Source organism: Melospiza georgiana, chromosome 15 (assembly GCF_028018845.1).
Source record: "Melospiza georgiana isolate bMelGeo1 chromosome 15, bMelGeo1.pri, whole genome shotgun sequence".
Lineage (NCBI taxonomy): Eukaryota > Metazoa > Chordata > Aves > Passeriformes > Passerellidae > Melospiza > Melospiza georgiana.
The window spans coordinates 3,655,829-3,667,451 of NC_080444.1; the positions used below are offsets into that span (position 1 = coordinate 3,655,829).

The 11,623-nt window shown below is 56.8% G+C and overlaps 2 protein-coding genes across 3 annotated transcripts; one reads left to right on the plus strand and one right to left on the minus strand.

Annotated features, from left to right (window-relative positions):
• Positions 1-308: 308 nt before the first annotated feature.
• SIMC1 (SUMO interacting motifs containing 1) lies at positions 309-7,767 on the minus strand. Of its 2 annotated transcripts, none has more exons than XM_058035073.1 (10): positions 7,627-7,767; positions 5,550-6,269; positions 5,180-5,397; positions 4,512-4,581; positions 3,983-4,128; positions 3,364-3,519; positions 2,765-2,893; positions 1,708-1,864; positions 1,544-1,628; positions 309-1,050 (listed from the first exon to the last, which is right to left on the minus strand). In XM_058035073.1, the coding sequence occupies exons 1-10, from the start codon at positions 7,726-7,728 to the stop codon at positions 830-832; spliced, it is 2,004 nt and encodes a 667-aa protein (XP_057891056.1). In that variant the 5' UTR covers positions 7,729-7,767; the 3' UTR covers positions 309-829. The 2 variants fall into 2 exon arrangements, with proteins under 2 accessions (XP_057891056.1, XP_057891055.1); XM_058035072.1 differs by having other exon boundaries at positions 5,180-5,400.
• A 69-nt stretch (positions 7,768-7,836) lies between these two features.
• Positions 7,837-11,117, plus strand: THOC3 (THO complex subunit 3). The gene is made up of 6 exons (XM_058034836.1): positions 7,837-8,045; positions 8,407-8,563; positions 9,287-9,491; positions 9,816-9,977; positions 10,066-10,166; positions 10,493-11,117. The coding sequence occupies exons 1-6, from the start codon at positions 7,863-7,865 to the stop codon at positions 10,654-10,656; spliced, it is 972 nt and encodes a 323-aa protein (XP_057890819.1). The 5' UTR covers positions 7,837-7,862; the 3' UTR covers positions 10,657-11,117.
• Positions 11,118-11,623: the final 506 nt, after the last annotated feature.

Sequence of the window (11,623 nt, forward strand, 5' to 3'; positions counted from 1 at the left end):
TGTAGTGTTTTTAGTTGCCCTTTAAAGTGCTGCTGATGGAGGATGATTGACCTGGCCTGGGGAAGTCTGAGCTCTGAATGCTGGTGCTCCCTGTGCTCCTGGAGTGTAGCTGAGCTCCAAGTCATGGAACAGACTCAGGTGCTGAGGTACAGCTGCTGCTGTGGTTCTGATTACACAAGTGAATCTCATGGATTTGGAAGGCTGGGGTTTAAAGCATGGCCTTGTGGTGTGATCTGACAGAGCTCTGGACTTTGGGCAGAGCTGGCACCAAGACTAAAGACTCTTAGCAAACATGAAAAGAATTTATTTTTTTAAATTTACAAAGTGCTTTGTAAAATTGCATGAGGTAAACTTGAACGGAAATTCTGAAATAATGTAAACCAAACATCTTTCAAAAGAACTGTATAAACCAACCTCCCTGATACTGAGATTGCAGTATGAGATGGGGGAGTTTATATTGAGAACATGAGGTTTTGCCCCCTTGCTGCAGTGGTTGTCTCCATCAGGCAGCAGTGACTGTGAAGAACAACTGCAGCTTGAACAATTTCTCCTGGATTTGTTGGGGCAAATACTTTCAGTGCTGGCATTAAGACAAAATGTCTTAGCACACATGAAAAAAACTCACTTTTTAAAAGTGTACAAAGTGCTTTGCAAAACTGCACAACAAGGCAAACTTGAATGGAAATTTGGAGACAATATAAACCAAAAGTCTTTCAAAAGAACTGTATAAACCAACCTCATGATGCTGAGGTTGCAGTATGAGATGTGGGGGTTTATATGGGGGGGAGAACATGAAGTTTTGTCCCCCTTGCTGCAGTGGTTGTCTCCATCAGGCAGCAGTGACAATGAAAAACAACTCCTGCAGCATGAACAATTTCTCCTGAATTTGTGGGGGAAAAGGCTCCCCCAGGGTCTTCTGCATTCTGCTGATGAAGTCATTCATCTTCAGCTGAATGTCCAGCTGGCTGATGTCATCACTGTCCTGGAGCCTGGCCTTGGCTCTCTGAGCAATCAGTTTCATCCGGTCGCTGACAGAGGTCCGCAGGTGCTCTGGGGAAAGAGGAAACGCTGCTGGGGAGAGGCAGCACCCAAAGGGCTGCCTGAGCTGCTGGGATGGACCCAGTGTGCCACAGGCAGTGCTGGAAATGGGATTGATCCTCTTGTTATCCTCCATGGTTCTGCACAAGACTTCGGGAAGAAGGAACTGGCCCCTCCTGGAGCTCATCTGGCACGCAGAGAGAGAGAGCCCAGGGAATGGGGAAGGGACAAGGCTTGTATAATCCTTGTCTCTGAGTGAATGGCAAAATGGGCAGCTGCAAAGGAGTCTCCAAAGAGCCCAACAACAGTCATTATTCTAGGAGTTCAGGGGGAGTGAGACTTTACATAAATGATGGTGGATTCCTCTGCAAAGTCTCACTCTCCCTGAGAGGCACACTGTCTTTCTAAGATTCACTGACCAGTAGTGATGAGAGGAGGAAGAGGAATTTGGCTGTTCTGCTGCAGCCTCTTGATGAGACTTAGGGCCAGAACAAGCACTGCTTACCCAGTTTTACACTGTGGTAACTCAGCAGCAGCAAACTCAAGTACTGCAGCATCTCATCCCACCTTTGCCACGTTGCTGTTTCATCCTAGGACAGAAGACAGTATTTGGTTGTTAGAAGTTTTCTCAGAGGGAAAAGAAGTCAAAGGAGAGGTTGGACTGGATACCTGGAATTGTGGCAGCACAGAGGAGTGGCTCAGGAAATACAGGACCTTGTCCAGAGACATGGATGCGGTTGTGGGCACGTCACAGCTATGCTGGAATAGCAGCTCCAGCAGTCTGCAGCGCAGGAGCTGGCTCTCCATGGTGTTCAGTAAAGCTTCCCTGGAACACAAAAGGAATTTCCTTTGGTTGAGACAGCACAGCCTGACCAGAGACAACTGTTCCAGCACGCTCCTGCTGACCTAGTGCAGATGTGGGGTGACTGCAGGGGCTACCCAGCCATGGCCTGGAAGGAAGACCACCAGATGTGGTGAGAGACCTTTGTTGGCCATGTTTTCCTCCTCAGGTGTGACCTTAGCAAAGCAAACTGAGCTGCTTCACTGCACCCTGCCCAGCAGCCTGTGTGGCTGTGGCTCATTCCTGCTGATCTGCAGGGAGCCCAGCCAAGCAAGGGTGACCTGGGGTCAGGGGTGGAAGGATCGATATCTGTCCTGGGCAAAGTGACACCTTGGTTAGAGTCACTTTGGCTTGGTTTGTACCTGGTGTGTGCACAGAGTTCTGCTGAAAGGATGTCAAGGGCTGCTTGCTGGGCATTGAAAGGTGGGTTTAAAATGCTTGGGGGCTTAGTGGTCTCTTCACTCCCTTGCGCTTTGGCTTCACATTTGAATTTCTTAAAGAAGCAAACAAAAGATGTCAAGGCAAAGCTGTAGGAACTGCATCATATTTCTGACTACCTGCTTGCCCATGGGAATAGTGATGTCTCTGCCAGTGCTTGGCTGTGCTGCACAGTACTGCTTTTCAGACCCTCCTTACAGTTTTAAGGTCACAACTTTACCAAGTGGGAGAATTGACTGTTCTCAGCAGCACACCACCTGGGTGTGTTTCCATCAACACATCATTGCTCAGCTGGTGATGCTGCAGCTCCACGGGAGACACAGCCACGCTGCTGCTGCCTGGCCTTTCTATACCCTCTAGAACTTTGTGCATCCAGACTTGGATGTGAATTTGGAATAAGATAATTGATCACACAGGCAAATGCTGCCCTGCACATGCTTGTCTCACCTTTGGCTCCTCAGGGGGATATTCAGTATGAAGGGGAAGATGTCGTCTGCAATCTTGCGGGAGCTGCAGGTGGGAGATCTGTCCACCTCCACTGCCATGGCCAACATCCTCTGGAGCAGGAGCATTGTCCTGGGTGAGAGGGGACAGTCAGCACAGGGGGCTCTGCCCCTCAGCTTGCCAAGCAAAGCCTTGGGAATGGCCCCTGCTTCAGCCTCGTGTGGTGAGGGGTACGGGAATGCCGTGGGCCAGGTTTGGTGTCTCCTGGTGGCTTCTGAATCTGATGCTTTTGCAAGCAAAGCTCATCCCCAGATTGACCCTTGGAAGTCTTGGTGGCTCTCCTGAGTGTGGGAGCAGCATGGGGCTGCCTGAGCTGTGGGCCACAAGCTCCAGCCTTACACTGCATGCAAGAGGATGACACTGAGCTACTTTTCTATTAGGTGAGTCTTTTGCTCACCAAGTCTTTAACCCAAAGAAGAACCAGCAAAACTGGTCACAGGTACAGCCTGGCTTCCCTGAACTGACAGTGAGAGTGACTCTGGCTTCTGCCTGCCTTGGGTCCATGATAATGCCAGCAGGGAGTTTGGAATTCTGGAGCTTACTTTTGGGCAAAGAAAGCAGTCTGGGCCTGTTCTGTCTGAGTGCTGGCCAGCCTTGGTGAAGATGAGCTGTGTTCAGCCCTGGCTTCTTGCAGCTGTTCCTGGGGCTGGGAGAACCCAATTCCTGTAACTGCTGACACCAACCAATTGACCACTTCCCTGGAACAGAAACAAGAATTTTATTGGGGTTGTGCCTCGTTTTGCTGTGTTCTGACCTCTAGATCCACTTAGAACTGGAGGAAAGGCCCTGACTATGAAGACTATGTTCCACCCACTTGGACAGGTTAGGAAGTCGCTCTGTTGAACAGCTCAACAAAGGAGCTCTCTTGATTTGTACACTTGCCTACAGACTGCCTCCTTCTCAGTCCTGTCCTGAGCAGTGCAAATCTGACCTCATCCCTGGAAAAAGCCCACTCTGTTGTGACTGGAAAGGCCTTGCATCATCTGTGGTGGTTTGCTTTTGTAAATGTTTTCCTAGTCCCTATAGCTGGCCCTATGCTTCCTTTGTCTCCCAAGTCTGCTTCTTGGAAAGTCTGAAACTCTGGCTGGAGTCTTGACAAATGTTCCCTAAGGCCCTGCCTCTGAGCTTCTGGTTAGACAACAAGGAGGAGGTGTCCCTTACTTGACATTGTTGAAGCACAAGTCACATGAAAGCACTTTCTTGGCAATTGACTTCTGCAGCTGGTATGACTTCAGATTGTGCTGGAAGTCATCCTCCAGGGTCTGTACCACGTACTGCAGGAAGAGGAGCCAGCCAGGGGGCTTCTCCTGGGGGCAGAGGGAGAGCATGTGAGTCTGGTGGGACCACAGGCCCGGGGACACCAGGGAAGCTGGCTGGCTTGGGAATGTACTGATGTACATTCTGAGGAGTAGCTGTAGGAGGAGCTGCCTGAGGGGCATTGCTGGGCATTGCACTGGTGCTGTGACCCAGAGTTTATCTGCACCTTCTTCAGTGGGACAAACTGCCTGAAACTGTGCTGAGTAAGGGAGCACTGTGGATGGATGTGGGATTCCCAGCTGGCACTCACTGTTGGACTGGCCAGCTCTGCAGCAGAGCACAGCCACAGGAAGCATTTGGGAACACTCACCCTCCCTTAGGCAGTACATGCTCGATGATCCCTGCCCCCTGTGACACACAAGGTGCCAAGTACCTGCTGCTCCATGATGAATTTCACCAGTGTCCAGTCCCATCCCACCGTGGTGATGTTGGCTGGATGGAGCCTGCAAGGACAGCCATGTCCATTTGTGCTGAACTGCCTGACCCTCTGCTTGGAGGCATGGCAGCCTCTTAGCCCTTCCCCAGCCACTCCCAGTCCCACCTGCTCAGGTGCCTTCCCTGCCTTCCCCTCTCCATCTTTGCCCTCACCCTTTCTCCTGCCCATAACACATTAATTTTTTGGAAGTACCAGACGGGTTATACTCCAGGGAGATGCCCAGGACTCCTATGTCTGTGGCCTCATAAAACATTGTACCTCTCTGTGGGAAGCCTGAGCAAACTGAGGGAGCTGCTCTAGCCACTGCTGGCACTGCTGCAGCCCAGGGAAGGCACCTCTGCCATGTCACAGCAGTGAAAAATGAGACCTGTGCTTCAGGGCAAAGCAAACACACTCTTCTGTCCCCAGGGGCTCCCTTGTGTCACAAGCTGTCCCTTACCCACCCTCAGAGAGCCCAGGGTGTACCTGAGTTGGCAGGAGGATTATCCTAGGTTATAAGGGGAAATCACTCTCTGTTCTGTGGGTGAGCCCCACAGAAAACAACCCTTAGGCTGGGCAGACCCCTGGGAACACCCAGCCAGCCCTGGGACAAGGGGAACACATACATTTGGATCTTCATCAGCACTGCATAGATGTCATTGAGGACCTCCCCTTCGTGGGTGTCCAACAGCATCTGTTTGATGAGGTGGCAGATGATATCTTTGGGGGGACGGTGCTGGCAGGAGACAAACTCGTTCAGGAAACACAAGGTGCCCTCCAGGATGTTCTCCTCCATGGTGGTGTGCACCATGCTCAGCTTCCCCCTGGGGATGAGCCCAGGTTTCTGCTGTGTGCAAGGCAAGACAATGGGTGAAAGCTCCCCAGACACAGAGAAACCCAGCTGTGATGTGGGGCCCACTGTGAAGGGATCTGCAACAACCAGAGCCCCCAACTGCCTGGCAAAGGGGAGCAGGGGCTGCTCCAAACCCTGTTTACCTTCTGTGTGTCCCTGTTGGGTGTGATGCCTTGGAGGAAGAGGTGCTGGACTCCACTCCTGCGGAAGTTGTGCAGTTTATCCAGCAAGGCCTTGCTGTCAGCATCAGTCCTGGCTGGGGTGGCTTGCTGCATTGGTTGGTGTGCTGGGAAGTCACTTGCTTCTGGCAAAGACCTTTGGTGCTTTCCTGGTGTTACAGGAATGGCTGGGGCAGGACTCAGCCTTGGGGGGAGGTTCCTTTCCAGGCAGGGCTGGGGAGGATCCTCCTCTGGGCCATCAGCTCCCATGCTGCTGTTGCTGTCCAGGCTGGGGGGAGATGGGGACCTGCAGTCTGAGTCTGACTCTGAGTCCAAGCTGCTGTTAAAGGCAGTAGTGCTGTAATCCTGCTCCAGGCTCCAGCTGTGGTGCCTAGAGACAGGAGAAAGGCAGCTGCAGTTCTCCATGGTTTCTGCTGTGACCACGGTGGAGCTGAGCTTCTCAGAAGTGCTGTGTGATGCTGGTGCAGGGCTTGGCTCTGGCACCGCCTGTGTTTCTTTTTCTGCAGTGGGGCAGAGTTGGGCATGGGACGTGTGTGCTGCTGGGGCAGCATTTCTGGAGTTCTGAGCAGCCCCAAGGGTGGAATGGAGAAGGCTGCACATGTCCTCAGTCAGGTCGATGATGGCGGGGCTGCTCGACGCTGTTGGGTCTGAGTTTGCATCCTCACAGGTCAGGTCAATGATCTCCTGTGGGGACAGAGCAGCAGTGTCGATGTCCTGTCCTGCCAGGAGCCCTTGCTATGGTGGCACTGCAGTCCCAGTCTAAGAGGGAAAAGGGCACCAGCCTAGAAAAGGGGCAAAGACCCTTCTGCTTGTCCAAGGGGGACTGTGGCCCTGAGCTCTGGGATCAGCCTCCCCTGGCAGTACAGCAGAGCCTGAGCCAACCCAGGCTCTTCCCCACTCCCCTCAGGGCTCATGTCCTTGTGCCTTGGCTCAGAGCAGACCTGGCTGCCTGCTCAGCTCCTTCCCACGACAGGGAAATGCCAGTCCTGCTGCCATGTCCAGGGAAGGCAACGGAAGCACAGGGAGCTCTCCTGTACCCAGGTGCTGGTAGGAACAGCACAGGATCCAAACCCTGCCACCTCTTCTGTGTCACATCACTTGCTCTGGAGGACAGGAGTAGCAGGAAACAAAGCTGCCTTTTGATCTGTGGCACCAATCGGAGCTACAGCAACCCTGACACTTTGGGGACTCCCATCTGGGCCTCGCTGGGCAATGCAGGCTCCGAGGGGCAGCAAGGGAGGCAGCTGTGCCTTCACCAGCAGCAGACCACACACTGCACTTCCCAAGCTTTTGGCAGGCCCAGGAGGGGTCACAGCCTCTTTGCTCTTGGGGAAAAAAAAACTCCCTCAGCACCTCAAAGCAGAGAATTTAAATCCACTTTCTTCCCCCGGCTCAAACCTGCTGCCTCCCCAAGCAGAGGGCAAAGCCCAGCGGGCTGCGGGACGCAAGAGGAGCTGCGGAGGGAGGGAGGGAGGTACAGGGCTCCAACCGCCTCAGGACCCGGGACAGCGGTGCGGGACCGGGGACCGTTTCCCCGTCCGGGCCCGAGCCTCGTGCCGGAACCGCCGCCGCACGGCCCCACCGGCCCCGCAGCCGCCGGCGGAGCGGGACAGGGCCGAGGAGCGGCTCGGGGAGCAGGGGCGGCAGCCGCCCCACCGCATCCCGACCCCGCCGGGGGCTGAGCCCTGCAGGGCCGGACCCTTCTCGGGGTGCAGCGAGGGCACCGCGACACGCTATGGCAGGCACCGGGCTCTTTCTGAGGGTATATGGCCAAGGAGGCCGGGACCCCTGCGGGGAGCGCGCTTGTGGAACGGGGCTCTGCTGGCGGGAGGCACCGCGGCGACCGAGCCCGGCTGGGAAGAGGGTGGGAGCTCCCTGAGGAGGCGGCTGGGACGGGACGGGACCGGGGAACACACGGCCACCCCCTCCACTGCCCCCGAGGCTGCTCGTCCGTGCGCGCCCGCCGTCCCTGCCCGCCGTGGCAGCGCCGCCATCTTGTGTGGGGCGGGGGCGCCGTGCCCGGAGGGAGCCGCGGACTCACGGCGGGGCCGGGCAGCGAGTGCCGGGAGCGGCAGGGCTGGAGCGGCGGCGAGCGGGCGCCCTCTGAGTCGGAATCGCTGACGAGGACCACGCTGTTGTCCATCGCGGCGGCGGGCGCCGGCTCCGCTCCGCCGGAGGGGCCGCGCCGGGCGCGGGGGGGCGGCGGAAGTGGCGTCAGGCGCGGTGCCGGGGCGGGGCGCGCGCGGCGGCGGCGGTGCCGGTGGCGGCGGCCCCGCCATGGCGGTGTCGCCCTACGTGCAGGCCATGCAGGAGCTGTTCCGCGCCAACACGCGCAGCCGCGAGTTCCCGGCGCACGGCGCCAAGGTGCACTCGGTGGCCTGGAGCTGCTGCGGCCGCCGCCTCGCCTCCGGCTCCTTCGACAAGACCGCCAGCGTGTTCCTGCTCGAGAAGGACCGGCTGGTGAGAGATCCGCCGGCACCGGGCGGGCGGGGGCGGTGCGGGTCGGCACCGGGAGCCCTTGGGCAGCCCGGGCGCGGCTGCTTGGGCTGGGGTCCGGGAGCGGGAGAGTGTCCCGGTGGTCGGTGCCGGGGCTGGGGTGGGTGCCCGGTGTGCACCGGAACAGGAGCAGCGCAGGCCGGGGCTGCGGGCCGGGAACGGAGCTGGCGGTGCCCGGCGGGGTTCTCCATCCTGGCCGGCCGTGGGCGGGAGCGTGGCTGGGCCCCTCCTGATCTGTCCCAGCGGGGATGCAGCGTGCTGGGATGTGGGCAGGAGCTGGAGCAGGGCTGGGCACAGCCTCACGTCGCCTGCCCTCTCCCTCCAGGTGAAGGAGAACAACTACCGCGGCCACGGGGACAGCGTGGATCAGCTCTGCTGGCACCCCAGCAACCCGGACCTGTTTGTCACAGCGTCAGGGGACAAAACCATCCGCATCTGGGACGTCCGCACCACCAAGTGCATCGCCACTGTCAACACCAAAGGTGAGTCCTGCCTTCCCCGGTGGGTCCTGGCAGGAGCTCAGCTGTGTGGGACCCATCTGCAGTGGCACAGAGCTTCTTTGCACCTTTCCTATGGTTATTTCTGACTGGGACATCTTTGCTAACTGCTTTATATTTGTGTTGCACTCATCATGTGAGAGCTGATTTACTGTGGGGTCAGGACTGGTAGAACTGCTGCATTTGCTGCTGGCTGTTAAAATGTCCTTTGTACTTGTCTCTGGAGTCAGTGGGCTGTGAGGCTGGACACTGGGGAAGAGCATGTTTATAGAGAACCGTGGTGGAAATAAAAGTTTGTGTGGACTGAGAAAACAGTTTGAATTCATATGATGTTTAACCCAAATACCATCTATGGTCTGTCCAGTTTTGAGTTGTTGGGGCTGGGAATGGCACAGTAAAGTCGTATAACAGCAACCTGCCATGTTCTTACCTTTATTCAAAGGTATTTTTGGCTTCTGCTTTTTCTGGATCTCAGAGATGACTGGATTCAGAGGATCTTTGGTGTGACCTTGTTTGGTGATTGCCGTGGCCCCATCTTGGCTGAAATGGGCTGTGGCATGTTGTCTTCAAGCTGTACTTGTCACAAGTTTGGTTTTGCTGGATAGCTGCTGTGCAGGGTTTGTGTGTTAGACTGAAGAACTGGCAGTCTTTCCCATTTGGGAGTGGTTTGGAGTGGAAGTGGCACCTGCTGCCTTTCTGTCCTTTCAGGTGAGAACATCAACATCTGCTGGAGCCCTGACGGGCAGACCATTGCCGTGGGGAACAAGGATGATGTGGTCACCTTCATTGATGCCAAGACACATCGCTCCAAAGCTGAGGAGCAGTTCAAGTTTGAGGTGAACGAGATCTCGTGGAACAACGATAACAACATGTTCTTCCTCACCAATGGCAATGGCTGCATCAACATCCTCAGGCAGGTGCCCCTGGCTGCTGGTGGGCTGGGCTGGCTGCAGTCATTTGCAAGGGCCTGTGCTGTTTTGGGAAAGCTGAGCCCCACATCCCAGCAATCCCCTGCCCGCTGGTGGGAATGAGCTTGCCTGGAGCTCAGGTTGCCACAGCTGTGGGCTGGGCTCAGCTCCCCAGAATGGTCCCTGGTGCTTTGCCTCCTTCACTGGACACTCAGTGAGTCCTGCCTCGGCAGGGTTTGCTCCAGTCCTGGTTGCCTCATGCCTGCCCTGGTGTAGGGAATCCCTGCACTTCTCTCACTGCTCCCTGCCCTCTCCCTTCTCCTCCACAGCTACCCAGAGCTGAAACCCATCCAGTCCATCAACGCCCATCCTTCCAACTGCATCTGCATCAAGTTTGATCCCATGGGGAAGTACTTTGCCACGGGCAGTGCTGATGCACTGGTCAGCCTCTGGGACGTGGATGAGCTGGTGTGTGTGAGGTGCTTCTCCAGGTAGGTAGAGCTGTCCCAGAATTGTTTTCCCCCTCTCTGGGGACTGTGGTGGCAGTGCCTCACTGTCTGCTCCCCTGGGTTGCTGCAGGCTCGACTGGCCCGTGCGGACGTTGAGCTTCAGCCATGATGGGAAGATGCTGGCCTCAGCATCAGAAGATCACTTCATTGACATTGCTGAAGTGGAGACAGGTAATGGTTTTATTTTGGGGAACAGTAAGAAGGGAATTGGATGGAGAAGTGCTGGTGGAGCTGGGAGGACACAGGGAGAATCTGTCTGCTAAGGAAGAGCTTTCCTGTGCAGAGAATGCCATGAGGGGGAGCCTGTGCCTCAGAAGTCTGTGGCAGGCCTGCCTGTCATGTCTGTACCTTGTCACTGGGTGTCTAAAAGGCGCTGGAGCAGCGTTTGTGCTGCCTCTGCCCTTCGCTGAGGGAAGCAGCAGGTGCTTGGCTCGGGGAGGTGAGCAGCAGAGGGGGCTGGAGGCTCTCCAGGCTGACGTGGCTCCTTTTCCATGCAGGAGAGAAGCTCTGGGAGGTGCAGTGTGAGTCCCCCACCTTCACAGTGGCCTGGCACCCCAAGAGGCCTCTGCTGGCCTTCGCCTGTGACGACAAAGATGGCAAATATGACAGCAGCAGGGAGGCTGGCACTGTCAAGCTCTTTGGGCTCCCCAACGACTCCTGATGAAGCTGCTGCCCCCAGGGAGGCAACACCTGCCTGCCCTCGAGGGTGGGAGCTTGGCACAGGTGGGCCAAGGAACTGGCTCCTCTCCTTGCCAGCCTGGCAGGGCTGTGACCTGGGGCTCAGCTCGGTGTGTCCTCTTCTTGGGAGCTTCATAAACAGGCAGCTGTGTGCTGGGGAGAATGGGGGGATTCTGGCAGGGCTCCCCCTCTGCTGCCTCCTCTCTGGGGCGTGGGGGGCTCGTTCCAAAGGCAAGTGGCCAAAGAAAATCAGTCACTGAAGGCGGCTGCTGAGGAGCCTGCCATGGGAGCTGCTCTGCTGTGACCAGGCTCCCCAGCAGTGATGAGATACGTGACTGTCCCCTTGTCCCCCTGGTAGCAAGGGCAGCTCTGGGAGCACAGCCTGCCTCTCCCTCTCCCAGACAACCCATGTCCCTTCCCTGTGCTGGGGCAATGAGGGGAGGGTGGGTGGGGTGGATTTGAACGGGTAGATGTTTTCCCAGCTGGGGCTTTTTTAAAGTATTTGTGATGTCTTTTTCTAATTTTGATAAATCCTCTTCCTTAACGAAGGTGCCTGTGGCTGTTTGACGGGGAAAAAAGGGGGTGCTGAGCTGCTCTCCCTTCCCCTGCCTCCTTCCCTTGGCCATAGCAGGGCCCTGACAAGGGGTCTGTCGGGCATTGTCGCTCTTGTCTCCGCTCCTGTCGCCGCTCTCGTGTCCCCTGTCCTGCGCTGTCACCGCACCAGGGGGCGCTGCGTCCCCGCGGTGGGGACAGGTGACAGCGGGGACACTGCTCGCATCGGGACATGGAGGACGCTGCGGGTTCCGTGCCACGCTGCCATCCCCGGGCACAGCCCTGCCCCTGCCCCGTGCCCCCTGCCCAGCGAGGGCTCTGGGGATTTCTGCCTGCCTGCACCGTGCCGGGTCACAGGGCACAGCCTGCCTGCAGGGGACACCTTGCCTGCGACATCT